The sequence below is a fragment of the Girardinichthys multiradiatus genome, chromosome 7 (assembly GCF_021462225.1).
Source record: "Girardinichthys multiradiatus isolate DD_20200921_A chromosome 7, DD_fGirMul_XY1, whole genome shotgun sequence".
Lineage (NCBI taxonomy): Eukaryota > Metazoa > Chordata > Actinopteri > Cyprinodontiformes > Goodeidae > Girardinichthys > Girardinichthys multiradiatus.
The window spans coordinates 40,490,460-40,516,015 of NC_061800.1; the positions used below are offsets into that span (position 1 = coordinate 40,490,460).

Consider the following 25,556-nt stretch of genomic DNA (forward strand, 5'->3'; position numbering starts at 1 on the left):
GAGAAAGTTCATGCAAACGTGTGCCACATTTGATCTCCATGTTCACTTTTTCAATAATTAAACTTTTTGATGTTATATTTATTTGATTTGAGGCAAACAATTTACCACAAACTCTTAAATACTTTGTTTCCATAGAAAATCTCATCATACCTCCCTATAATGAATCCGCTCATTTATGGTTTTAGTTTATCAAAATACAAAACTAAATTGAGGAAACTATAAAAATCAAATGACCGTCCTGTAGTCTCACATTTTCTGTGAAATTAGGTTTCTGATCCTTTTATGTTTTGTTTTGATTAAGTTTTTCTCCATTTTTTTTTTTTTTATTCCATTCAATGTTCCAATTCCAATGTTTTCCCTTTTAGGTTGCATATAGTTTACAGTCATATTCAATAAAGTAGAACATTAATAAAAAGTAACTCAATTCACTAAAGGAAACACTATATAGAGTAATTACACAGAGATGGAGGTTTTCAAGCTTTTATTTCTGTTCATTATGATAATGTTCCACTTACAGCCAATGAAAACACAACATTTATTATTACACCAGAGCAATACAATAAAAACATTTTAATACAGAAATATGAGCGTAATGTAACGTATGTTCAATACCTGCTTAAGAATTGTTGTTTTCAAAATATATTTTTAATCTGATGTCATGGAAATATTCCAATTTATTGAATATGACTAAACATGGTCATACTATTTTTTATTTATTTGTTCTTAGCTGTGAACAATATTGTAACTTGACTTTTACTATTACTATTCAACGTAAAATATACAGTATATATTTTGAAACAATTCTTAATCGTGGCTCATACTTAACCTTGTTTTGCTCATTATTTCATTTGATTTAGTTATTTTCCTCCTGTTTTTATCTTAAGTGAAGCTCTTTGGGTGGAACTGTATGTATGTATGAAACATGTTATATAGATTGTTCAAATGACAAAAGTTGCCACTATGCCAAAAGACATCAGGAAATACTACACAATATCACACCTAGCCTGTCAAATAATGTGTGTGCTGGCTGGTTGATAGAATAAAAACTGCATATTTGTGTGTTTTTCATGAAAACGATTCTTAAATATCATTTATAATCTCCACAACCTTGTAATAAATCTTCTCAACTTTCAAAGATATTTAAGCACTTTATTTCAAACCTGTAAAAAAATTAAAATAAACAGAATAGTCCTCCAATACAAACCAATACTGTTGTTATTTACATATTTTAAGGAGTAGGGAGGTACAAACTTAATCTTTTCTCTATAACTGACTAATAAGTTGTTCTGATTCTTTGTTCTAAATTATAAAATAATAAGTTCAATAAGACTCAAACAACATTCAATTTACTCAGTTTTCGTATACAAATTGTATAACAATTACAAAATAAATGTACCAATAATATATTACAATTACAAAAACAATTGTTGTTTTTTTCTATTTTCTTCTGGTTATACGCACATGTAACAGGGTTGTTATTGTTTGATGAATTTTGTTAAAATGCACTTTTATTTTCTTAAAATATATTTACTCGTTATGCGCAAAAGATTTGCTTGTAGTTAGATGCGTTCTTATTATCCGGGGAAACTGTTTTGATTCCTTTTTTTTTTATATGTATTTCGGGCTTTTTTATATTTATGGAGTTTTGTTGCCTCCTAGTGGTGGGTGTTGGTAAATATGTGTGCAGGACGTCAGCAGCTGGTCCCTTTTGCTGCCTGACGTTCAGTGCGTAGGTACCTATTAATGAAGCTCCGTGATTTATGTAAAGTTCCAAATTAAAATTATAAACTTCTGATGAGTTAAATGGTTTGTTTGATGATATTGTGATTTTGTCAAAACTTGCTACTACCAAGAGTTTGTAACGCTGCAGTTTGTTGCCTGAGGAGAGGAGGTTAGTTGAGTCTGTTAGCATCAGTAGCCGTTAGCTGTATCTTGTGCTGGTGTGCTTGGATTGTGTTAGCGGGTTGACTGCGTCACTACTTTGCTGTGCAGAGGCAGGAGCTACAGCCAGACCACCACCATCTACATTTATGTTTTCTGTAACAGGTATAGTTATATTTTATTAAGAGGAATGTACATTATTTTGTGATATATTTCAATTGTTTGCATATGTTTGTTTTATTTTTATGGAAATTACATTTTAACAAAAACTATACGATCACATGGTCAAAAGTTGGAAGCTGTGAGTGTGAGTGTGAGCAGCTGTGAGTAGGGGAGCTACAGCCAGACCACCACCAACCATATTTATGTTTTCTGTAACAGTTGGTGTTAGTAAATGGAGTGAAGCTGAAAGAAGTCCCGAGTGAGTGATCTTAAGATCGATGGTAACAAGCCAAAGGTCGAGGGGTTACACACACATCTATCTATCTATCTATTATCTATCTATCTATCTATTGCAAAACATTTTTTGTAGCTCAGTTTTTATCCTGTCTACTAACAACTGCAAGTTATGGTCAAAATATAATAACACACACTTCAATGATTCTGAGATCTTACACAAATCATTAATGTACAACATAAACGTTTTAGGAACCAATACTGACCCCTGGTGGACGCCAGAAATAACGTCCAAACATGAAGAACAGTGGTCACCAATCTTGACAAACTTCTTTCTGATACAAAATTCACTCTTTACCCAGTTAAATAAGTGGCCTCTGATGCCATAACGTTCACGTTTATTTGCTAAATCTTGTGAATCATTTTGTTGAATGCTTTCTACAGGTCTAGGAATATTCTAACAGTGTACTTCTTTTTGGTATATTGAGTTAGTTCAAGTTTATTTGCTAAAATGTTGTTTTATTGAATGTTTTCTTTGGTCTAGGAATATTCCAACTGTCCAACTGCCAGGGTCAATTCAATGCCCATTGTCCAGTGCATTGTGATCAGTGTATTGAAATGTTTGCAGTTAAAAATTGTTAATTTCAGTGATCCTCTGGGTAATGTTATCTCCGGTGCCTGTCATGATGTTGTGTTATGGTTGAATGCAGAGTTATTTGTTACCTTACAGTTCAGCTCTTGTTAGCATTTGTCCAGTTTTGCAATCCTCCTCACCATCGGTACTTCTCAGCGCTTTGGGGACGGTGAACTTTCGCCTCCTGTCATGATCTGCCAGTGTTAGGTTTTTCTTCGCTCGCCACTGGATTCTCCTGCTTGTTACTGGTTGTCATGTCTGATTATTCCCTGCCTGTTTACTGCCCTATTTAGTACGAGCCTTAATGATCTGCCTGTGTAACAAAATGTGAAATTAGTGTAAGTTCCTGCTTTTTCCTATTATCATATAACTTGACACCTCCACTACCAGCTACAGGATGACTTACTGCTGCAGCCTCACAGCAGAGATTTTCTCTGAGAGAAAGTGGAGGGACTTTTTTCATGTCATCGAACTCCTCAGCCGATGGTGACTTTTTCAGACACATGTTTATCTGAATGCGCGAGCTGGTTTCAAAGGTCTCCGTTTTTTGTGTCGATCAGCTGGAAGCTTAGCAGCTAGCTGCTCACTGTGCTATCGCACTTTCAGACACTCCATATCCAATTTCACAGTTTTAAATATGGCAGGAGTCTAGTCAAGGGTCCAAGCACTTCAGGGGTTTTTTGGGAGAGATGATGTGATCTGATCTGATCAGTTCTTCTCTGTACGGCATTGCTGTGGCCAGCAAAAGCTGAAATAAAGAGTTCAAGGCTTCAACCAGTGTCATCCTGTGTGTGAGTTACAACAACTAGTAAGAGAAAGTGTTACAATGGTGTCAGATGTTACTTTTATCAAGCCTGAAGCCCTTTTCACAAGTGCAACTCTACCTTTCACAGGCGTGCTTTGCATTAGTCAGTGGCATTACTTTGGACACTACAGTTTCTCTCCGCTGTCGCTACATGCATGCTCAGTATGAGGGATTGATGCAAAGTCAACGCCACTGACTGTCCACTGTCTCTACATGCTCATCTTGGAGGTGTGGCTGCTACAAGTCACTGACTCTATGCAATCTGCTGGGTTTCCATAGGTAGAAAAACTTTTTAACCAATTTGAATAAATAACTGAATCTGACTGCACTGTTTGTTAGTTAGGACTAACTGGAATGTTTGTACCTGACTTGAAATCTGTATGATTTGATTGAATTGACTTTGTGAAGTGCCTTTAGACAACATGTGTTGTGAATTGGCGCTATATAAATTAAGCCAAATTGAATTGAATTGAATTACAGTGCACATTCAGACTGAAGGAAAAGGGAGTTGCACCCAACCAGGAGCCGAGACATATTCCATGGAAAATCCAGGAAACGTCACTGCGGATGGTCTGACTGTTTCTCACACAGAAGACCCTATGGTCTGCCGCCTTGGATGTAAACAAAGATGGTGGTGCCCATGAACTGAATAGAACGTGTGGCATAAAAACACCCAAAATGATGGAAAATTGGACTGGGACATTTTTAGAGTTCAGGTCGAAATATTGCTAGCTGCCAACAGCTGATCAGTGGATCAAAGAGCTCTCAACCTCACCATGTGTTTGACGGGGGATGACCTGTTCTGCCTGCTGCTGCTGGATCCTGCTTAAAGGGTTGACTATAACACGCTGATGGGCACACTGCAGCGGCAGTTTGGCCTGTGTATCCGAGTGGAGCTCTTGCAGGTGGAACTGAGTGGATAAGGGAGATGTGGAGGATCATCTCTGCAGACATTGGTGAATGATTAAATCCTAAAGTGCAGACTAAACTGGCATGTGATCAGTCTGTGTGGGACCTGTCCCCAGCCAACCTTGCCCACCCATGCACCCTGCCAGAGGCCCTGCAACATGCACTGGAAAGAGAAATGATGATGCCTTCTGTGCAGGGGCTTGCCAAGTGGGTGCCACCTAGGACCATTTCAACATTAGAATGTGAGTTGGCTGCTTAAAGACAGGTGTGGCTGAAAGAAGTGACTGAACTGAACAGGGGGCTGGAATTACCCCATGTCCACATCTCTGCCTGGGCTGTGGGAGCACTGACTAGTAGGACATACAGGGGGAAGAGGCAACCAGTTCAGAGTGCAGGGAGCTGCAAGTGATTGGAGCCGCAAACGGCTCTGGAGAGCATAGGTAGGACCCGAAATTATACAGCCAGTGATGTTGTGGATGGGAGTGCAGCAGTTACCACCATTGGAGAAGATGGCTGCGCTGTCCACAGAGACTAAGGGATGGTGGGGCAAGATTGGAGCACTGCAGTTCTTGGATGAATCCTTCAACAGGCCTTGATGGAACTGGCCACAGGGATGAAGACATGGAAGGTTATGGTCCCCAAAGCTTTGCAGGAAATGTTTCTCAGGGGAGTGCATGGCCCTATGGGCTTAGGTGACTTTAGGGTGTCAAATACTTTTTGATGACTCCATCCAGCATTCCACTGAGTTAGGCTTAGGAGAGATGAATGGAGTGGAAGACGTCATGCAGGTGTTGTGACCTCTGCACAGCTCGTAAAGGACTGCAAGAACAGTCAAGGGCTCAGTTGCAACTGTTTACAGCAAGTGTACGCATGCTGCAGGAGAGGGCCCCTTTCAATGTACAAAGGGTGGGAACCACTTAATTCTCACCACTATGGACTATTTTTTACTAAATGGCCAGAAGCTATTGCACCGCTTGACCAGGAAGCAGGAACTGTGGTGGACCCTGATTTAGGGGATGTTTAGCACACTGGGCGTCCATCCCCAGCGATCAGGAGAGAAATCCAGAGTTTCCTCTGCCATGCGTGAGACGTTAGGATAGCCAAGACTCACACCATGCCCCTCCATCCTCAAAGTGATGGGTTAGTGGAGTGATTTGATCTGACTCTTGCGGAACAGCTATCCATTATCACGTCAGATGACCAGAGCGACTGGGATTTACTCCTGCCACTGGACCTCATGGCATGCTGCACGGCTGTCCAGGCATCAACATCTTGTACACCTGCGCCTCTGATTCTTGGCCAAGGGCTCAGAGCTCAGGTTCAGGCGACACCCTAATCACAATCCCAATCACACTATTACACCCTCATGCATACACATATTTACACACTCACACCCATTGTGCAGACACACAAGAGTGGACCCTGTACACTCATTCGCGATTCTCCTACACAGTCTGTACTCCCAGTTACCAATACCTCAGTAGGGCAACCAGCTCCTGGACAGAAGAGGTTGTCCCCTTCATTCCCTGGGGTGGAGACAGGCAGAGCGCCCGAGCAATAGTCCAGACAATGGCCGGCATTGCCCAAACCCGAACGACCCTGGCCCCCAATGACCCCTGACCCCTTTCAGAGACAGGGCCACAAAACAAAAAAGGGAGGAGTCCACTCAGTCCTAAACTACCCAGCCAACCAGAGCTGCCCCAGGATGAAACAACCCCCCAATTAACTCCAATCTCAACGCCATGAACCTCCCACCCCCAGTAACCCCAACATGAATTTCCACACAGGGCCACCCCCAACCAGGACATAGATATCACATACCAGAGAATAAAAATGTCATGAATCCCCTCCCCATTCATGTCCTCCTTCCCAGGTTACCTCCCGTCCCGAGCTTCTGCGTCCACTCTGCTTATGCAGAAAACCCAGATCCTCTCTTTGCAAGAGAACTTCGAGGATTATCTTCTCAGTTTGCTGCATTCTGGTTCCAAGGCTCCTCTGGCTACCTGCAAACGAACCTGGCTCATCCTCCACCGTGCTCCCCTCCAAGATCACCCACCTGGTGCCACCTCTACCTCAAGTGCAAGTAAGACAGGATTACCCGGACCTTTCACTTACCTGACATGCTCCTGGAGTTTCCATCCATCTTTCTTCTTCTCCCCCCCTACCTTTCCTCCAGAAATTAGTGACAGAAGAAGTGCAAGTCAGTCCCCAAGTGATGCAACAGAACCAGGGAGGGTGGTAACTGGCATCAACCAAAACCCAAGCCACCAGTTAAAAGACAACCACCTTTTCACAGTGCAACATCGAAGTGTAAGGTTGGTGGTAAAGAATGAAGCCACTCCAAAGATGTCATCACAAAAGAGGAGTTTGAGATGATCTGCAGGTGTGTTATAACTGAGGTAACGGCGTTCCTAAAAGACATGGCAAGCCGCTGCCGTCCAGAATCAACCCTGTAAAATCTATCAAACAAGGTATGAAGATTGTAAATAATTTCCAACACCCTATATTCTGTTTTAATCTTTTTCTTTCTTATGGTTTTGAACTTGAGAAATTATTAAGGTTTTAAAAGAAGTATTATGATGGTGTGAAAATTATTATTGTGTTTTTCTTCTTTGAAACATATTAGTGTTAGTTTCTGCCCAAACCTGCCTTACTCCTGTCCAAACACTAAGCTCTGAACTGAAAATGAACTGCTGAACTCTGCCTGCCTACAGGAACACAGTGACTATTTTCACATGGCTGAGATGGTTAGCCCCAAAGACTGTGAACTTCATCCCATTCTTAAGAACTAAAATGGGGGAATGTTGGGACCCCAGCCATGGGTTACAATGTTAAAGGCCAGTAAGAACTGTCAGGGTTTGACATTTTGGACTCTGTTTGGCTTTGTGTTTTGCTTTTTAGTTGGATATCTTATTCTTTGGCCTTAGCAGTTTTGTTGTTTATTTCTCCAGTTAATTTGATGTTAGTTTTGTTCTCTCCCCTGCTTCCTAGTGTGTGTTGTTTTCTTCCTCTCGCTCTTAGTTTTCTTTTGTGGTTGCTTTCTTATTACTTTGTGTAGTATTATTATTATTATTGTATTTATTATAGTTCTTTCTCTTCCTTGAATTCTCTAGTTTAATTTCTCTTGTAGTATCTTTGCCTTTATTTATGTTTTGGTATTTTTTCCTTTGCACTTTTCTTGTTTACTAGTTTCCTTTCCAGTTAATTCGGTCAGTGTGGTTAGGTTTGTTTACTTTCGTATTCAGGTTTTCTTTATGGGTTCTTTGTTTGTTCTTAGGTTGTTATTGTTGTTCCTATGTTCCCTCTAGTTTCTCTGTTTACTGTAGTTCATGGTTATTCTAGTTTTCTTATGCTTCATTTGATTATTTATCTTTGTTTATAGTCTTGCTCGGTCTGTGTTTTCTGTTTATTGGTTATTAGTCACTTCAACAATGTTCAGTCTTTGTATTTGTTTCACCTGTTCTTTCTGCCTCCCTGCCTCCTTGTCACACCTCTTCTCTGTTTCTCTGATTACCTGCCCTTTGTTATCCCTCAGTATATTAGTTGGATTTGTGTCATAGTTTGTTGCTGGTTCCTGTTCGTCACAACCCTGTTCCCTACCATGACTATGCTTTGGTTTTATTCAGCAAATCATTCTTTAAAATGTTGTTTTATCAAAATAATGTTTTATCTGATGATCCATTGTGAATGGTTGTTTAAAGGTAAACCAATAAGTTGGTTCCAAGACTAACTTAACTTCATTTCCAGATTCTTGAAGATAATCCTTGGTCATGGTTGTCAACCATCTTTGATTCACTTGTTTATATTATATATAGCCCATTAGTCTTCCCTATTTCTTTCGTTTTGGTAGTTTAGTTAGGTGAGTTTGTTGATTGAAATATGTTCGACTGAGTAAAATAATTTTTGTTAATAAATTCTTGTATTTTAAGACATTTTGTGAATTCATTCTGTGTGTGTAGAGTTTTGCTGTTCAATAATGCCAGAGCTTGTCTCATACCTTTCAATTTTGTCCTAATTCCACCGCCTTATTTGGCTGATATTCACAAGAGAACCATGAACAGACTGCAAAATTATTTAATATAATATTAAAGTGGTAATATTAAATAATATATTCATAATGACAACAGAATACTCCAAAACCTTCTCACCATTCTTCTCTGGCAATCCTCCTGTATTGTTGTGTGATTGTAATCAGCCTCTGGGTCCTCTGTCATGTCTACCTGCCCCTATGGAATCAACTTTACCTTTATGAAGCAACACCCAGTCAATGTGCCTGAAAGAGAGTATGGGCTAGTTTGAAATCCCACTGCTTCTACAGAGCACCCTAAATTCAATAAGATTAGACACTAAAACACTGGTTAAATAGCAGAGAGGCATTTCTTAACCAACATGAACAATGTTTCAGAAATTTCAGTGTTTCTTCTTTCAGGTTTAAATGAGACAAGAAATTACAGGGTACCTCTTTTCTTTCTCTCTTTGATGTGTTACTTTGTAATCATCCTTGTAAATGTTTGTATTGTTTTGACAATAATCTTGGATAATGAACTCCATGAACCAATGTATATTCTGCTGTGTGCTTTTTGCATGAATTCCCTTTATGGAACAGCAGGTTTCTATCCCAAATTTCTGTGGGATCTGCTCTCTCCTGTTCATGTCATCTTTTACTCAGGCTGCCTTCTGCAGGCTCAGGTGTTGTACTCCTTTGCCTGCAGTGATCTGTCCATCCTTGCCCTCATGGCATATGATCGGTATCTGGCTATATGTCGACCACTGGAGTACCACTCTGTCATGCCGAAGCAGAGGGTCATCACTTTAGTGTCTCTTGCCTGGTTAACACCTTTCAGCTTTATAGCTGTAAACACGTTTCTTACATCTAGGTTGAAGCTATGCAGCCCGTACATTAACAGACTCATCTGTTTGAACTGGAGCATTGTTATGCTTGCTTGTTTTCCAGCTGAAACTACTGTTAACAGCATAGTTGCATATATTACAATATTAATTTATGTTCTACATAGTATTTTAATTGTGTGGTCCTACATTTTTCTCATAAAAACATGTGTCAGTTCTTTAGAAAACCGGAGAAAGTTCATGCAAACATGTGTGCCACATCTGATCTCTTTGTTCACTTTTTCACTAACTCTTCTTTTTGATTATATATATATTCGGTTTGGCTCAAAAGATTTACCTCAAACCTTTAAAAACTTTGTTTCTATAGAATTTCTCATCATACCTCCTATAATGAATCCGCTTATTTATGGTTTCAAGTTGACGAAAATACGAAAAAAAATTCTAGTTTTTCAATGTCAATGAAATGACTCTCCTGTAGTCTTAAAATTTTATAAATTAAGTTTCTGACATTTTATGTTTTTGGTTCAATAAAGTAATGTCTTTAATTATTTTTTTCCCTACTTTAAATATATTAAGGTGTATTAGTGGTCCTGCTGTTTTTAATATGCCTTTTATTCATTAGTAATTAATCGTGTTCTTTGCCTTTTACTGTTCAGAGGTAAAATAAACGATTCCTTAATTATGAGCACAATTTGTCTTTTTAGTTCAGGAAAATTTTTTATTGTTTTATTGTATTTTTAATGTGGCTTCTAATCATTTTTGTTTCCAGTATTTATTATTTTATTGTCCATATTGTATGTTTTTTTTTTTTTTTGGTTTGTTTTATTGTGATTATTTAACATTTATAGCATATGTATAATATATGTAATGTCTAATCTTTGTTTTAACACACTTATTTAGTTTAAGAATCTGTGCTGATAAGAAGCATAGATCTCTATCTCTAGTATCTCCTCTTCACCACCATTAACACAATTAGCTTTCCTCAGTCTTTTAAAGGAACATCACCTCTGTTAATTGTACATTTCTGTAATTGTTGATCTTTACTTTGCTTAGCCTTGTTTAGCTCATATTTTGTTGTTTTCTTTATTTGTTGTTTTAGTTGTTTGTTTTGTTATTGTTTGTTTGTATTACCTGCTGTTTTTGTATTATATGTAGCACCTTTTGTACACTTTCTGTGTATGAAAAGTCCTGTTTAAATCAAAACTCAGTGATTACCTGTAAAAATGTGAGTTTTTGTAGATATACATGTGCTTTTTAATTTTGAACACTTTCTGCTCTCCTTCCTTCCCCTTAAGGTACTTAACTTCCAGAACATTTTTACCTGTTTGCACTGTTCATCCTCCTGCAATGTTTTGTCACTGTAATCTGCCTCTGATTTCTCCTCAATATGTGTCTTGCTTGTCTGCCTCTGTGGAAATAACATTAAGGAGCAAACTTCCACCCTACTTTCTTACTTTGATGTATTACTTAACAATGATAATTATTATTATTTGTGTTGTTTTGACAATAATCTTGGCTAATGAATTTCACGAACCAATGTATATTCTGCTGTGTGGTTTTAATTTCCTTTATGGAACAGCAGATTTGTATCCCAAATTTCTCTGGGATCTGCTCTCTCCTGTTCATGTCATCTCTTACTCAGGCTGCCTTCGCCAGGCTCAGGTGTTGTACTCCTTTTCCTGCAGTGATCTGTACATCTTTGCCCTCATGGCATATGATTGGCATCTCGCTATATGTCGACCACTGGAGTACCACTTTGTTATGCTGGAGCAGAGAGTCATCACTTTAATTCATTATCTGTGACACAACCTCTTACTGTGAACCATTCTGATGAACAAGAGACCACATTGAGTTTAGCAGGTCCGATGAACAGAGAAGACGTGGCAGAGACTCTCGGTCTAGCGGCTGGGATGAACATCTGCTCACAGCCATCCCGGGTTTTAGTCTCGACCCCGGAGAGCTATGCTGCATGTTTGTATCCCATCTTGTTATCTTCGTGCTTGTTATCCTCTCTCCGACCTACTTCCTTCTTGACTACTTTGAAAAAATTACAAAAATAAAGGCTATCAGTGCTGTAAGAAAAACTGTGCACTCTGGGATTGAGAGTTTTTACTAGTCTCTTTTTGCTCTACTGCAGTTTAGCCATTTTGTATTCCTCTCAGGGCTAGACCTAGCAGCTCTTATTGAACAATGTAGCGTGAACAAGCACAGATATAAACACTTAACTATTCTGACAAAGACTGTGCACTTGAGATTGTCCAAATAATGGTAAAATCCTGGAGGTGTGACTGCTACAAGTCACTGACTCTATGCAATCTGTTGGGTTTCCTTAGGTAGAACAACATTTTAACCAATTTGAATAAATAACTGACTGCACTGTTCGATAGTTAGGACTAATTGGAATGTATGTACCTGACTTGAAATCTGTATGATTTGATTGAATTAACTTTGTGAAGTGCCTTTAGACAACATGTGTTGTGAATTGGCGCTATATAAATTAAACCGAATTTAATTGAATTGGAGCTCAGGTCAAAATATTGCTAGCTGCCAACAGCTGATCAGTGGATCAAAGAGCTCTCAACCTCACCATGTGTTTGACGGGGGATGACCTGTTCTGCCTGCTGCTGCTGGATCCTGCTTAAAGAGTTGACTATAACACGCTGATGGGCGCACTGCAGCGGCAGTTTGGCCTGTGTATCCGAGTGGAGCTCTTGCAGGTGGAACTGAGTGGATAAGGGAGATGTGGAGGATCATCTCTGCAGACATTGGTGAATGATTAAATTCTAAAGTGCAGACTAAACTGGCACGTGATCAGTCTGTGAGGGACTTGTCCCCAGCCAACCTTAACCCACATGCAACTTGCCCACCCATGCACCCTGCCAGAGGCTCTGCAACATGCACTGGAAAGAGAAATGGTGATGCCTTCTGTGCAGGGGCATGCCAAGTGGGTGCCACCTAGGACCATTTCAACATTAGAATGTGAGTTGGCTGCTTAAAGACAGGTGTGGCTGAAAGAAGTGACTGAACTGATCAGGGGGCAGGAATTACCCCATGTCCACATCTCTGCCTGGGCTGTGGGAGCACTGACTAGTAGGACATACAGGGGGAAGAGGCAACCAGTTCAGAGTGCAGACTATTTTACTAAATGGCCAGAAGCTATTCCACCTGCTGACACCTTGTGGCACCAGTCTTTGTCAGGCAGTTACAGAACTAGTTGGACAACTTGCATCGATATACCCAGAGGCATCAGAATCATTTTTATAGGCATATATACACAAGTAACTTCACAAGCAAAGATAGTGTGAGATCAGTCCAAGTATGCATGCTCCTCCAGGATCTCCCAGGACCTGAGCAGAAACAGGGGAGAACAAACCACTAATGCACGGGCAGGCAGAGACACAGGCCACCAGCCGGCAGTGTGATGGGAGGGAAATAGGCCCCACATTTGATGGGCCTAATATGATCCAGGAGAGGGGGCACCCCAAGACCCAACCTGATAGAAAAACAGGCCCACACAATCCCAATCACACTATTACACCCTCATGCGTACACATATTTACACACTCACACCCAATGTACAGACACACAAGAGTGGACCCTGTACACTCATTCGCGATTCCCCTACACAGTCTGTACTCCCTGTTACCAATATCTCAGTAGGGCAACCAGCTCCTGGACAGATGAGGTTGTCCCCTTCATTCCCTGGAGTGGAGACAGGCAGAGCGCCCGAGCAATAGTCCAGACAATGGCTGGCATTGCCCAAACCCGAACGACCCTGGCCCCCAATGACCCCTGACGCCTTTCAGAGACAGCTCCACAAAACAAAAAAGGGAGGAGTCCACTCGGTCCAAAACTACCCAGACAACCAGACCTGCCCCAGGATGAAACAACCCCCCAATTAACTCCAATCTCAATGCTGTGAACCTCCAACCCCAAGTAACCCCAACATGAATTTCCACACAGGGTCACTAGGACATAGATATCACATACCAGAGAACACAAATGTCATGAATCCCCTCCCCATAGGAGCACATCACCATATGAGAGCTCAACCCATGAAAAGGCAATAAAGACACATCAACACGGCACATGCCCTGCACAATGCCAACACAGAGCAAGACACCACAGAGCCCTGTACCCTACACCAAGACTGGATCAACTCGCCAAGCAGTGCCTGGCAGGCAGAACACACCCGGTGATGAGGGCTCCCCCATGCCCTGGCAAATGCATAAAAACACACAATATCACTTCCATTGGAATGCTAGCCCGGGAAAAACCACCAACCAGCACCGCAAGGAGCTGGCCGGCCACCTCCCAGCCTGCCCCTCCCCTCCAGTTGGCAGACCGGGCACCAAAACCATGAACCAAAATAAAAACAAAATCTGAATGATCCAGAGTGAACCAAAGCGCCAGGCTTGGCACCAATCCTTTCCCGAAACCCAATGCCCAGACCTCAACCAGTAGGCTTGCAAGACCGGAAGGCTCAATGATTAAATTACAAAGCAAAAAAAAAGCTAAGCTTAAGCCAACACTAAGCATTCAGTAGTTGCTTTTACAGCAATTTTAAATAGAATAAATGTGGAGGTGTACTAAATTATTCCTTACCAGAAATCGCATTTTTGTAAAATTTTAAAGAAATTTTTAAGGCGTTTTTCTTGGGCGCTTTATTGTGTTTTTGTAGTACTTCAATTTATCAGCACTGTTCAAGTTTATATAAAATATCCATGTCCAAATATGTTCAAATATGTAAAAAAAAAAAAAAACATAGGCTCTCATATGGTGTCCTTATTTTTTTACTTATCTCTATGTGCGGAATCCCTATGGAGATCTGTCGTTAGGACCCCCTCAAGTATTGTTCAGCTTACTTCCACAGACCCTAACAAATGTGTTGAAGGTCAGACGGTCTCCAGTGGTGTCCTACCACCTCACATTGCAGTAAACAACCACCAAGGTGGCCGAGTGCCGGACTCAGCATGTGCAAGTGGTCCAATTGGGTGGAAGGAGCAGCCATCCAAACTGATCTGCACCCCTCTTCACTCTGTGTGAACCCCTAGGGGCCAGGAGAGACACATATGGCTCTCAGGTGACTCAATCCAACCTGACCCACCACCACATGTGCGAGTCCAGTAATTAGAAAGCTCTCATTTAATTAATGAGAAAATTAGTTTTCTTCCCCAGATTTTAGATAATGATCTTCCACCATTTCATGAACCTAACCAGCTTGACTTCTCAGATAGACATGGTCCACTGTGGGAGCATGGTGTCCGTTTAAAGCAGCTTGAGTCCCTTGCTAAGGACATAGAGGTTTTCGATCCATATAGTCTGGAGTCAAATATTGATGCTTATCGGCTTGAGTTTGAACATTGTCTTCTTCACTTGTGTTTCCCTTCTTTTCGTGAATGTCGGAGTTCTGGGAGTTTTTTTCTTTTCACCTGTTTTACCTCCTACTAACCCCATCAAACCTCTAGATGGCACCAGACGCACGGTAGGAGCTGAGTCCACAGGTGTTCTCCATCAGCCTCATCAGGAGAGGAGCTTTAAAACACAAGGCTGCCAACACTCTGGTGCCTGAATGTTAACCTGCAGTTGTAACTCTAGCTGGCCAAGACAAATCTCTTTGTGATTTTTTTCTGAGTACTTACCTTCTCGTGTCCTCTTTCCCAGGTGACCTCCCGTCCCGAGCTTCTGTGTCCAGTCTGCTTATGCCGAAAACCCAGATCCTCTCTTTGCGAGAGAACTTCGAGGATTATCTTCTCAGTTGGCTGCCTTCTGGTTCCAAGGCTCCTCTGGCTACCTGCAAACGAACCTGGCTTATCCTCCACCGTGTTCCCCTCCAAGATCACCCACCTGGTGCCACCTCTACCTCAAGTGCAAGTAAGACAGGATTACCCAGACCTTTCACTTACCTGACACACTCCTGGAGTTTCCATCCATCTTTCTTCTCCTAGTCCTGCAACAGAACCAGGGGGGTGGCGACTGGCATCAGCCAAAACCCAAGCCACCAGTTAAAAGACAACCACCTTTTCACAGTGCAACATCGAAGTGTAAGGTTGGTGGTAAAGAATGAAGCCACTCCAAAGATGTCATCACAAAAGAGGAGTTTGAGATGATCTGCAGGTGTGTTATAACTGAGGTAACGGCGTTCCTAAAAGACATGGCAAGCCGCTGCCGTCCAGAATCAACCCTGTAAAATCTATCAAACAAGGTATGAAGATTGTAAATAATTTCCAACAACCTATATTCTGTTTTAATCTTTTTCTTTCTTATGGTTTTGAACTTGAGAAATTAAGGTTTTAAAAGCAGTATTATGATGGTGTGAAAATTATTATTGTGTTTTTCTTCTTTGAAACACATTAGTGTTAGTTTCTGTCCAAACCTGCCTCACTCCTGTCCAAACACTAAGCTCTGAACTGAACTTTCAGCACAGCCAGGAACAGGAACAAGAAGGGGGTAACAGCGGACTTCCCGTGACATTACTGTTTTAATAAAAACCCCACATTCCAACAAACAGACCTCTTCCAAGCAGGTCCCCAGTGGAATTGGAAGGTAAGTAGGTTAAGTAGGAATTAATTGCTGTTTGTGTATCTGGTATTCATTGATGAATGGGGAAATTAAGGTGCAAGCATGGCTTGACCTTTCTTTCTGAGGTCTGCAGAAGCAAACTGTGTTCTAGAGACTTCCCAGCAGAGACCCTGTCGCTACAACGCTGAGTGGAGCGGTTTTCCCAGTTTGAAGGAAGGATAAAAGTACGGCAACACAGCACGACGCTCTGTGTGCACTTCTGCCCGTGCCGGCAGAACGAACCACCCCTTTCCCACAGCTACGGAGGTTAGCTGCAAGTTCTTTGTTCACCGTGGGTGCTTTCCTCAACTTCGTCGCCCCGGACAACTTCTCCTCAGCACGGTTCGCATAAGAGGTAGTGTTTAGGCAGAGAAGGGTAGTTTAGAGTTAAATAATCAAAATGTTCGTTTAATGCTCTTTGCTTTTGTTTGTGTTGAGAAACTCAGCTACAGTAAGTGCTAGCAGACTAGCAATCTGCTAAGGATGTGTTCTGTGTTGGGATTTTTTTAAGTTAAGACAAACTTTATTTAAAGGGTGGTTTTTAAACACAGACTGGCCATAATTCGCCGTCCACGCTTATGCATTTCAACCCTTTTCTTAGTGGTATTTTAAAGGTATGTGTTTGATTTTGATAACAAGCTATAAGCTTCTTCTGTTAGCTCCAACCGCTAACGGCTAAGAACTCGTGCTCGCCCACTTTGAGTCAGCTAAAGATCATTTATTTAGAAAGGTTGTTAGTTTCCAATCTAGGAAGTAATATTTCCTTAAATATTATTTTACTAAATGTGATAACTAACTAAACTAACTAAACACCATTAAGACCCATTTAACCAAAAAGGTTTAGTTCTTATTCAAAATAATATTTCCTTAGATATTTTACTATTTCTTTAAATATTATTTTAATAAATAAAAGGCAGCTAATTAAACACCGTTGAGAATTGGTCATCCAGAAGGTTGGTTTTATTCAGCAAATCATTCTTTAAAATGTGATTTTATCAAAATAATGTTTTATCTGATGATCCATTGTGAATGGTTGTTTAAAGGTAAACCAATAAGTTGGTTCCAAGACTAACTTAACTTCATTTCCAGATTCTTGAAGATAATCCTTGGTCATGGTTGTCAACCATCTTTGATTCACTTGTTTATATTGTATATAGCCCATTAGTCTTCCCTATTTCTTTCATTTTGGTATCTTAGTTAGGTTGTTTTAACATAGCAAAGAGTTTGTTTATTGAAATATGTTTGACTGAGTAAAATGTTTTTAATAAATTCTTGTATTTTAAGACATTTTGTGAATTCATTCTGTGTGTGTAGAGTTTTGCTGTTCAATAATGCCAGAGCTTGGCTCATACCTTTCAATTTTTTCCTAATTCCTCCGCCTTATTTGGCTGATATTCACAGGACAACCATTAACAGACTGGAATATATTACGAAATATTAAAGTGTTAATATTAAATATTAAATATTAAATAATCACAATCACAACAGAATACTCCAGAACTTTCTCACCATTCTTCTCTGGCAATCCTCCTGTATTGTTGTGTGATTGTAATCAGCCTCTGGGTCCTCTGTCATGTCTACCTGCCCCTATGGAATCAACTTTACCTTTATGAAGCAACACCCAGTCAATGTGCCTGAAAGAGAGTATGGGCTGGTTTGAAATCCCACTGCTTCTACAGAGCACCCTAAATTCAATAAGATTAGACACTAAAACACTGGTTAAATAGCAGAGAGGCATTTCTTAACCAACATGAACAATGTTTCAGAAATTTCAGTGTTTCTTCTTTCAGGTTTAAATGAGACAAGAAATTACAGGGTACCTCTTTTCTTTCTCTCTTTGATGTGTTACTTTGTAATCATCCTTGTAAATGTTTGTGTTATTTTGACAATAATCATGGATAATGAACTTCATGAACCAATGTATATTCTGCTGTGTGCTTTTTGTATGAATTCCCTTTATGGAACAGGAGGTTTCTATCCCAAATTTCTCTGGGATCTGCTCTCTCCTGTTCATGTGATCTCTTACTCAGGCTGCCTTCTGCAGGCTCAGGTGGTGTACTCCTTTGCCTGCAGTGATCTGTCCATCCTTGCCCTCATGGCATATGATCGGTATCTGGCTATATGTCGACCACTGGAGTACCACTCTGTCATGCCGAAGCAGAGGGTCATCACTTTAGTGTCTCTTGCCTGGTTAACACCTTTCAGCTTTATAGCTGTAAACACTATTCTTACATATAGGTTGAAGCTATGCAGCCCGTACATTAACAGACTCATCTGTTTGAACTGGAGCATTGTTATGCTTGCTTGTTTTCCAGCTGAAACTACTGTTAACAGCATAGTTGCATATATTACAATATTAATTTATGTTCTACATAGTATTTTAATTGGGTGGTCCTACATTTTTCTCATAAAAACATGTGTCAGTTCTTTAGAAAACCGGAGAAAGTTCATGCAAACATGTGTGCCACATCTGATCTCTTTGTTCACTTTTTCACTAACTCTTCTTTTTGATTATATATATTTTCGGTTTGGCTCAAAAGATTTACCTCAAACCTTTAAAAACTTTGTTTCTATAGAATTTCTCATCATACCTCCTATAATGAATCCACTTATTTATGGTTTCAAGTTGACGAAAATACGAAACAAAATTCTAGTTTTTCAATGTCAATGAAATGACTCTCCTGTAGTCTTAAAATTTTATAAATTAAGTTTCTGACATTTTATGTTTTTGGTTCAATAAAGTAATGTCTTTAATTATTTTTTCCCCTACTTTAAATATATTGAGGTGTATTAGTGGTCCTGCTGTTTTTAATATGCCTTTTATTCATTAGTAATTAATCGTGTTCTTTGCCTTTTACTGTTCAGAGGTAAAATAAACGATTCCTTAATTATGAGCACAATTTGTCTTTTTAGTTCAGGAAAATGTTTTATTGTTTTATTGTATTTTTAATGTGGCTTCTAATCATTTTTGTTTCCAGTATTTATTATTTTATTGTCCATATTGTATGTTTTTTTTTTTTTTTTTTGGTTTGTTTTATTGTGATTATTTAACATTTATAGCATATGTATAATATATGTAATGTCTAATCTTTGTTTTAACACACTTATTTAGTTTAAGAATCTGTGCTGATAAGAAGCATAGATCTCTATCTCTAGTATCTCCTCTTCACCACCATTAACACAATTAGCTTTCCTCAGTCTTTTAAAGGAACATCACCTCTGTTAATTGTACATTTCTGTAATTGTTGATCTTTACTTTGCTTAGCCTTGTTTAGCTCATATTTTGTTGTTTTCTTTATTTGTTGTTTGTTTTGTTATTGTTTGTTTGTATTACCTGCTGTTTTTGTATTATATGTAGCACCTTTTGTACACTTTCTGTGTATGAAAAGTCCTGTTTAAATCAAAACTCAGTGATTGCCTGTAAAAATGTGAGTTTTTGTAGATATACATGTGCTTTTTAATTTTGAACACTTTCTGCTCTCCTTCCTTCCCCTTAAGGTATTTAACTTCCAGAACATTTTTACCTGTTTGCACTGTTCATCCTCCTGCAATGTTATGTCACTGTAATCTGTCTCTGATTTCTCCTCAATATGTGTCTTGCTTGTCTGCCTCTGTGGAAATAACATTAAGGAGCAAACTTCCACCCTACTTTCTTACTTTGATGTATTACTTAACAATGATAATTATTATTATTTGTGTTGTTTTGACAATAATCTTGGCTAATGAATTTCACGAACCAATGTATATTCTGCTGTGTGGTTTTAATTTCCTTTATGGAACAGCAGATTTGTATCCCAAATTTCTCTGGGATCTGCTCTCTCCTGTTCATGTCATCTCTTACTCAGGCTGCCTTCGCCAGGCTCAGGTGTTGTACTCCTTTTCCTGCAGTGATCTGTACATCTTTGCCCTCATGGCATATGATTGGCATCTCGCTATATGTCGACCACTGGAGTACCACTTTGTCATGCTGGAGCAGAGAGTCATCACTTTAATTCATTATCTGTGACACAACCTCTTACTGTGAACCATTCTGATGAACAAGAGACCACATTGAGTTTAGCAGGTCCGATGAACAGAGAAGACGTGGCAGAGACTCTCGGTCTAGCGGCTGGGATGAACATCTGCTCACAGCCATCCCGGGTTTTAGTCTCGACCCCGGAGAGCTATGCTGCATGTTTGTATCCCATCTTGTTATCTTCGTGCTTGTTATCCTCTCTCCGACCTACTTCCTTCTTGACTACTTTGAAAAAATTACAAAAATAAAGGCTATCAGTGCTGTAAGAAAAACTGTGCACTCTGGGATTGAGAGTTTTTACTAGTCTCTTTTTGCTCTACTGCAGTTTAGCCATTTTGTATTCCTCTCAGGGCTAGACCTAGCAGCTCTTATTGAACAATGTAGCGTGAACAAGCACAGATATAAACACTTAACTATTCTGACAAAGACTGTGCACTTGAGATTGTCCAAATAATGGTAAAATCCTGGAGGTGTGACTGCTACAAGTCACTGACTCTATGCAATCTGTTGGGTTTCCTTAGGTAGAACAACATTTTAACCAATTTGAATAAATAACTGACTGCACTGTTCGATAGTTAGGACTAATTGGAATGTATGTACCTGACTTGAAATCTGTATGATTTGATTGAATTAACTTTGTGAAGTGCCTTTAGACAACATGTGTTGTGAATTGGCGCTATATAAATTAAACTGAATTTAATTGAATTGGAGCTCAGGTCAAAATATTGCTAGCTGCCAACAGCTGATCAGTGGATCAAAGAGCTCTCAACCTCACCATGTGTTTGACGGGTGATGACCTGTTCTGCCTGCTGCTGCTGGATCCTGCTTAAAGAGTTGACTATAACACGCTGATGGGCGCACTGCAGCGGCAGTTTGGCCTGTGTATCCGAGTGGAGCTCTTGCAGGTGGAACTGAGTGGATAAGGGAGATGTGGAGGATCATCTCTGCAGACATTGGTGAATGATTAAATTCTAAAGTGCAGACTAAACTGGCACGTGATCAGTCTGTGAGGGACTTGTCCCCAGCCAACCTTAACCCACATGCAACTTGCCCACCCATGCACCCTGCCAGAGGCTCTGCAACATGCACTGGAAAGAGAAATGGTGATGCCTTCAGTGCAGGGGCATGCCAAGTGGGTGCCACCTAGGACCATTTCAACATTAGAATGTGAGTTGGCTGCTTAAAGACAGGTGTGGCTGAAAGAAGTGACTGAACTGATCAGGGGGCTGGAATTACCCCATGTCCACATCTCTGCCTGGGCTGTGGGAGCACTGACTAGTAGGACATACAGGGGGAAGAGGCAACCAGTTCAGAGTGCAGACTATTTTACTAAATGGCCAGAAGCTATTGCACCTGCTGACACCTTGTGGCACCAGTCTTTGTCAGGCAGTTACAGAACTAGTTGGACAACTTGCATCGATATACCCAGAGGCATCAGAATCATTTTTATAGGCATATATACACAAGTAACTTCACAAGCAAAGATAGTGTGAGATCAGTCCAAGTATGCATGCTCCTCCAGGATCTCCCAGGACCTGAGCAGAAACAGGGGAGAACAAACCACTAATGCACGGGCAGGCAGAGACACAGGCCACCAGCCGGCAGTGTGATGGGAGGGAAATAGGCCCCACATTTGATGGGCCTAATATGATCCAGGAGAGGGGGCACCCCAAGACCCAACCTGATAGAAAAACAGGCCCACACAATCCCAATCACACTATTACACCCTCATGCGTACACATATTTACACACTCACACCCAATGTACAGACACACAAGAGTGGACCCTGTACACTCATTCGCGATTCCCCTACACAGTCTGTACTCCCCGTTACCAATATCTCAGTAGGGCAACCAGCTCCTGGACAGATGAGGTTGTCCCCTTCATTCCCTGGAGTGGAGACAGGCAGAGCGCCCGAGCAATAGTCCAGACAACGGCTGGCATTGCCCAAACCCGAACGACCCTGGCCCCCAATGACCCCTGACGCCTTTCAGAGACAGCTCCACAAAACAAAAAAGGGAGGAGTCCACTCGGTCCAAAACTACCCAGACAACCAGACCTGCCCCAGGATGAAACAACCCCCCAATTAACTCCAATCTCAATGCTGTGAACCTCCAACCCCAAGTAACCCCAACATGAATTTCCACACAGGGCCACTAGGACATAGATATCACATACCAGAGAACACAAATGTCATGAATCCCCTCCCCATAGGAGCACATCACCATATGAGAGCTCAACCCATGAAAAGGCAATAAAGACACATCAACACGGCACATGCCCTGCACAATGCCAACACAGAGCAAGACACCACAGAGCCCTGTACCCTACACCAAGACTGGATCAACTCGCCAAGCAGTGCCTGGCAGGCAGAACACACCCGGTGATGAGGGCTCCCCCATGCCCTGGCAAATGCATAAAAACACACAATATCACTTCCATTGGAATGCTAGCCCGGAAAAAACCACCAACCAGCACCGCAAGGAGCTGGCCGGCCACCTCCCAGCCTGCCCCTCCCCTCCAGTTGGCAGACCGGGCACCAAAACCATGAACCAAAATAAAAACAAAATCTGAATGATCCAGAGTGAACCAAAGCGCCAGGCTTGGCACCAATCCTTTCCCGAAACCCAATGCCCAGACCTCAACCAGTAGGCTTGCAAGACCGGAAGGCTCAATGATTAAATTACAAAGCAAAAAAAAGCTAAGCTTAAGCCAACACTAAGCATTCAGTAGTTGCTTTTACAGCAATTTTAAATAGAATAAATGTGGAGGTGTACTAAATTATTCCTTACCAGAAATCGCATTTTTGTAAAATTTTAAAGAAATTTTTAAGGCGTTTTTCTTGGGCGCTTTATTGTGTTTTTGTAGTACTTCAATTTATCAGCACTGTTCAAGTTTATATAAAATATCCATGTCCAAATATGTTCAAATATGTAAAAAAAAAAAAAACATAGGCTCTCATATGGTGTCCTTATTTTTTTACTTATCTCTATGTGCGGAATCCCTATGGAGATCTGTCGTTAGGACCCCCTCAAGTATTGTTCAGCTTACTTCCACAGACCCTAACAAATGTGTTGAAGGTCAGACGGTCTCCAGTGGTGTCCTACCACCTCACATTGCAGTAAACAATCACCAAGGTGGCCGAGTGCCGGACTCAGCATGTGCAAGTGGTCCAATTGGGTGGAAGGAGCAGCCATCCAAACTGATCTGCACCCCTCTTCACTCTGTGTGAACCCCTAGGGGCCAGGAGAGACACATATGGCTCTCAGGTGACTCAATCCAACCTGACCCACCACCACATGTGCGAGTCCAGTAATTAGAAAGCTCTCATTTAATTAATGAGAAAATTAGTTTTCTTCCCCAGATTTTAGATAATGATCTTCCACCATTTCATGAACCTAACCAGCTTGACTTCTCAGATAGACATGGTCCACTGTGGGAGCATGGTGTCCGTTTAAAGCAGCTTGAGTCCCTTGCTAAGGACATAGAGGTTTTCGATCCATATAGTCTGGAGTCAAATATTGATGCTTATCGGCTTGAGTTTGAACATTGTCTTCTTCACTTGTGTTTCCCTTCTTTTCGTGAATGTCGGAGTTCTGGGAGTTTTTTTCTTTTCACCTGTTTTACCTCCTACTAACCCCATCAAACCTCTAGATGGCACCAGACGCACGGTAGGAGCTGAGTCCACAGGTGTTCTCCATCAGCCTCATCAGGAGAGGAGCTTTAAAACACAAGGCTGCCAACACTCTGGTGCCTGAATGTTAACCTGCAGTTGTAACTCTAGCTGGCCAAGACAAATCTCTTTGTGATTTTTTTCTGAGTACTTACCTTCTCGTGTCCTCTTTCCCAGGTGACCTCCCGTCCCGAGCTTCTGTGTCCAGTCTGCTTATGCCGAAAACCCAGATCCTCTCTTTGCGAGAGAACTTCGAGGATTATCTTCTCAGTTGGCTGCCTTCTGGTTCCAAGGCTCCTCTGGCTACCTGCAAACGAACCTGGCTTATCCTCCACCGTGTTCCCCTCCAAGATCACCCACCTGGTGCCACCTCTACCTCAAGTGCAAGTAAGACAGGATTACCCAGACCTTTCACTTACCTGACACACTCCTGGAGTTTCCATCCATCTTTCTTCTCCTAGTCCTGCAACAGAACCAGGGGGGTGGCGACTGGCATCAGCCAAAACCCAAGCCACCAGTTAAAAGACAACCACCTTTTCACAGTGCAACATCGAAGTGTAAGGTTGGTGGTAAAGAATGAAGCCACTCCAAAGATGTCATCACAAAAGAGGAGTTTGAGATGATCTGCAGGTGTGTTATAACTGAGGTAACAGCGTTCCTAAAAGACATGGCAAGCCGCTGCCGTCCAGAATCAACCCTGTAAAATCTATCAAACAAGGTATGAAGATTGTAAATAATTTCCAACAACCTATATTCTGTTTTAATCTTTTTCTTTCTTATGGTTTTGAACTTGAGAAATTAAGGTTTTAAAAGCAGTATTATGATGGTGTGAAAATTATTATTGTGTTTTTCTTCTTTGAAACACATTAGTGTTAGTTTCTGTCCAAACCTGCCTCACTCCTGTCCAAACACTAAGCTCTGAACTGAACTTTCAGCACAGCCAGGAACAGGAACAAGAAGGGGGTAACAGCGGACTTCCCGTGACATTACTGTTTTAATAAAAACCCCACATTCCAACAAACAGACCTCTTCCAAGCAGGTCCCCAGTGGAATTGGAAGGTAAGTAGGTTAAGTAGGAATTAATTGCTGTTTGTGTATCTGGTATTCATTGATGAATGGGGAAATTAAGGTGCAAGCATGGCTTGACTTTTCTTTCTGAGGTCTGCAGAAGCAAACTGTGTTCTAGAGACTTCCCAGCAGAGACCCTGTCGCTACAACGCTGAGTGGAGCGGTTTTCCCAGTTTGAAGGAAGGACAAAAGTACAGCAACACAGCACGACGCTCTGTGTGCACTTCTGCCCGTGCCGGCAGAACGAACCACCCCTTTCCCACAGCTACGGAGGTTAGCTGCAAGTTCTTTGTTCACCGTGGGTGCTTTCCTCAACTTCGTCGCCCCGGACAACTTCTCCTCAGCACGGTTCGCATAAGAGGTAGTGTTTAGGCAGAGAAGGGTAGTTTAGAGTTAAATAATCAAAATGTTCGTTTAATGCTCTTTGCTTTTGTTTGTGTTGAGAAACTCAGCTACAGTAAGTGCTAGCAGACTAGCAATCTGCTAAGGATGTGTTCTGTGTTGGGATTTTTTTAAGTTAAGACAAACTTTATTTAAAGGGTGGTTTTTAAACACAGACTGGCCATAATTCGCCGTCCACGCTTATGCATTTCAACCCTTTTCTTAGTGGTATTTTAAAGGTATGTGTTTGATTTTGATAACAAGCTATAAGCTTCTTCTGTTAGCTCCAACCGCTAACGGCTAAGAACTCGTGCTCGCCCACTTTGAGTCAGCTAAAGATCATTTATTTAGAAAGGTTGTTAGTTTCCAATCTAGGAAGTAATAT

General features: G+C 41.0%; 2 protein-coding genes across 2 annotated transcripts; both read left to right on the top strand.

Annotated features, from left to right (window-relative positions):
* Positions 1-9,014: 9,014 nt before the first annotated feature.
* Positions 9,015-9,935, top strand: LOC124870883 (olfactory receptor 2AT4-like). The gene has a single exon (XM_047369705.1). It carries the CDS (start codon positions 9,015-9,017, stop codon positions 9,933-9,935), a length of 921 nt encoding a protein of 306 aa, XP_047225661.1.
* Positions 9,936-17,784: 7,849 nt separating this feature from the next.
* On the top strand, positions 17,785-18,796 carry LOC124871843 (olfactory receptor 2AT4-like). Its single transcript, XM_047371438.1, has one exon. It carries the CDS (start codon positions 17,785-17,787, stop codon positions 18,703-18,705), a length of 921 nt encoding a protein of 306 aa, XP_047227394.1. The 3' UTR covers positions 18,706-18,796.
* The last annotated feature ends 6,760 nt before the right edge of the window (positions 18,797-25,556 follow it).

What these genes read in the sequence shown, in the direction of transcription:
- LOC124871843 (XM_047371438.1), top strand. Translation starts at nt 17,785, where the DNA reads ATGAACAATGTTTCAGAAATTTCAGTGTTTCTTCTTTCAGGTTTAAAT.
- LOC124870883 (XM_047369705.1), top strand. Translation starts at nt 9,015, where the DNA reads ATGAACAATGTTTCAGAAATTTCAGTGTTTCTTCTTTCAGGTTTAAAT.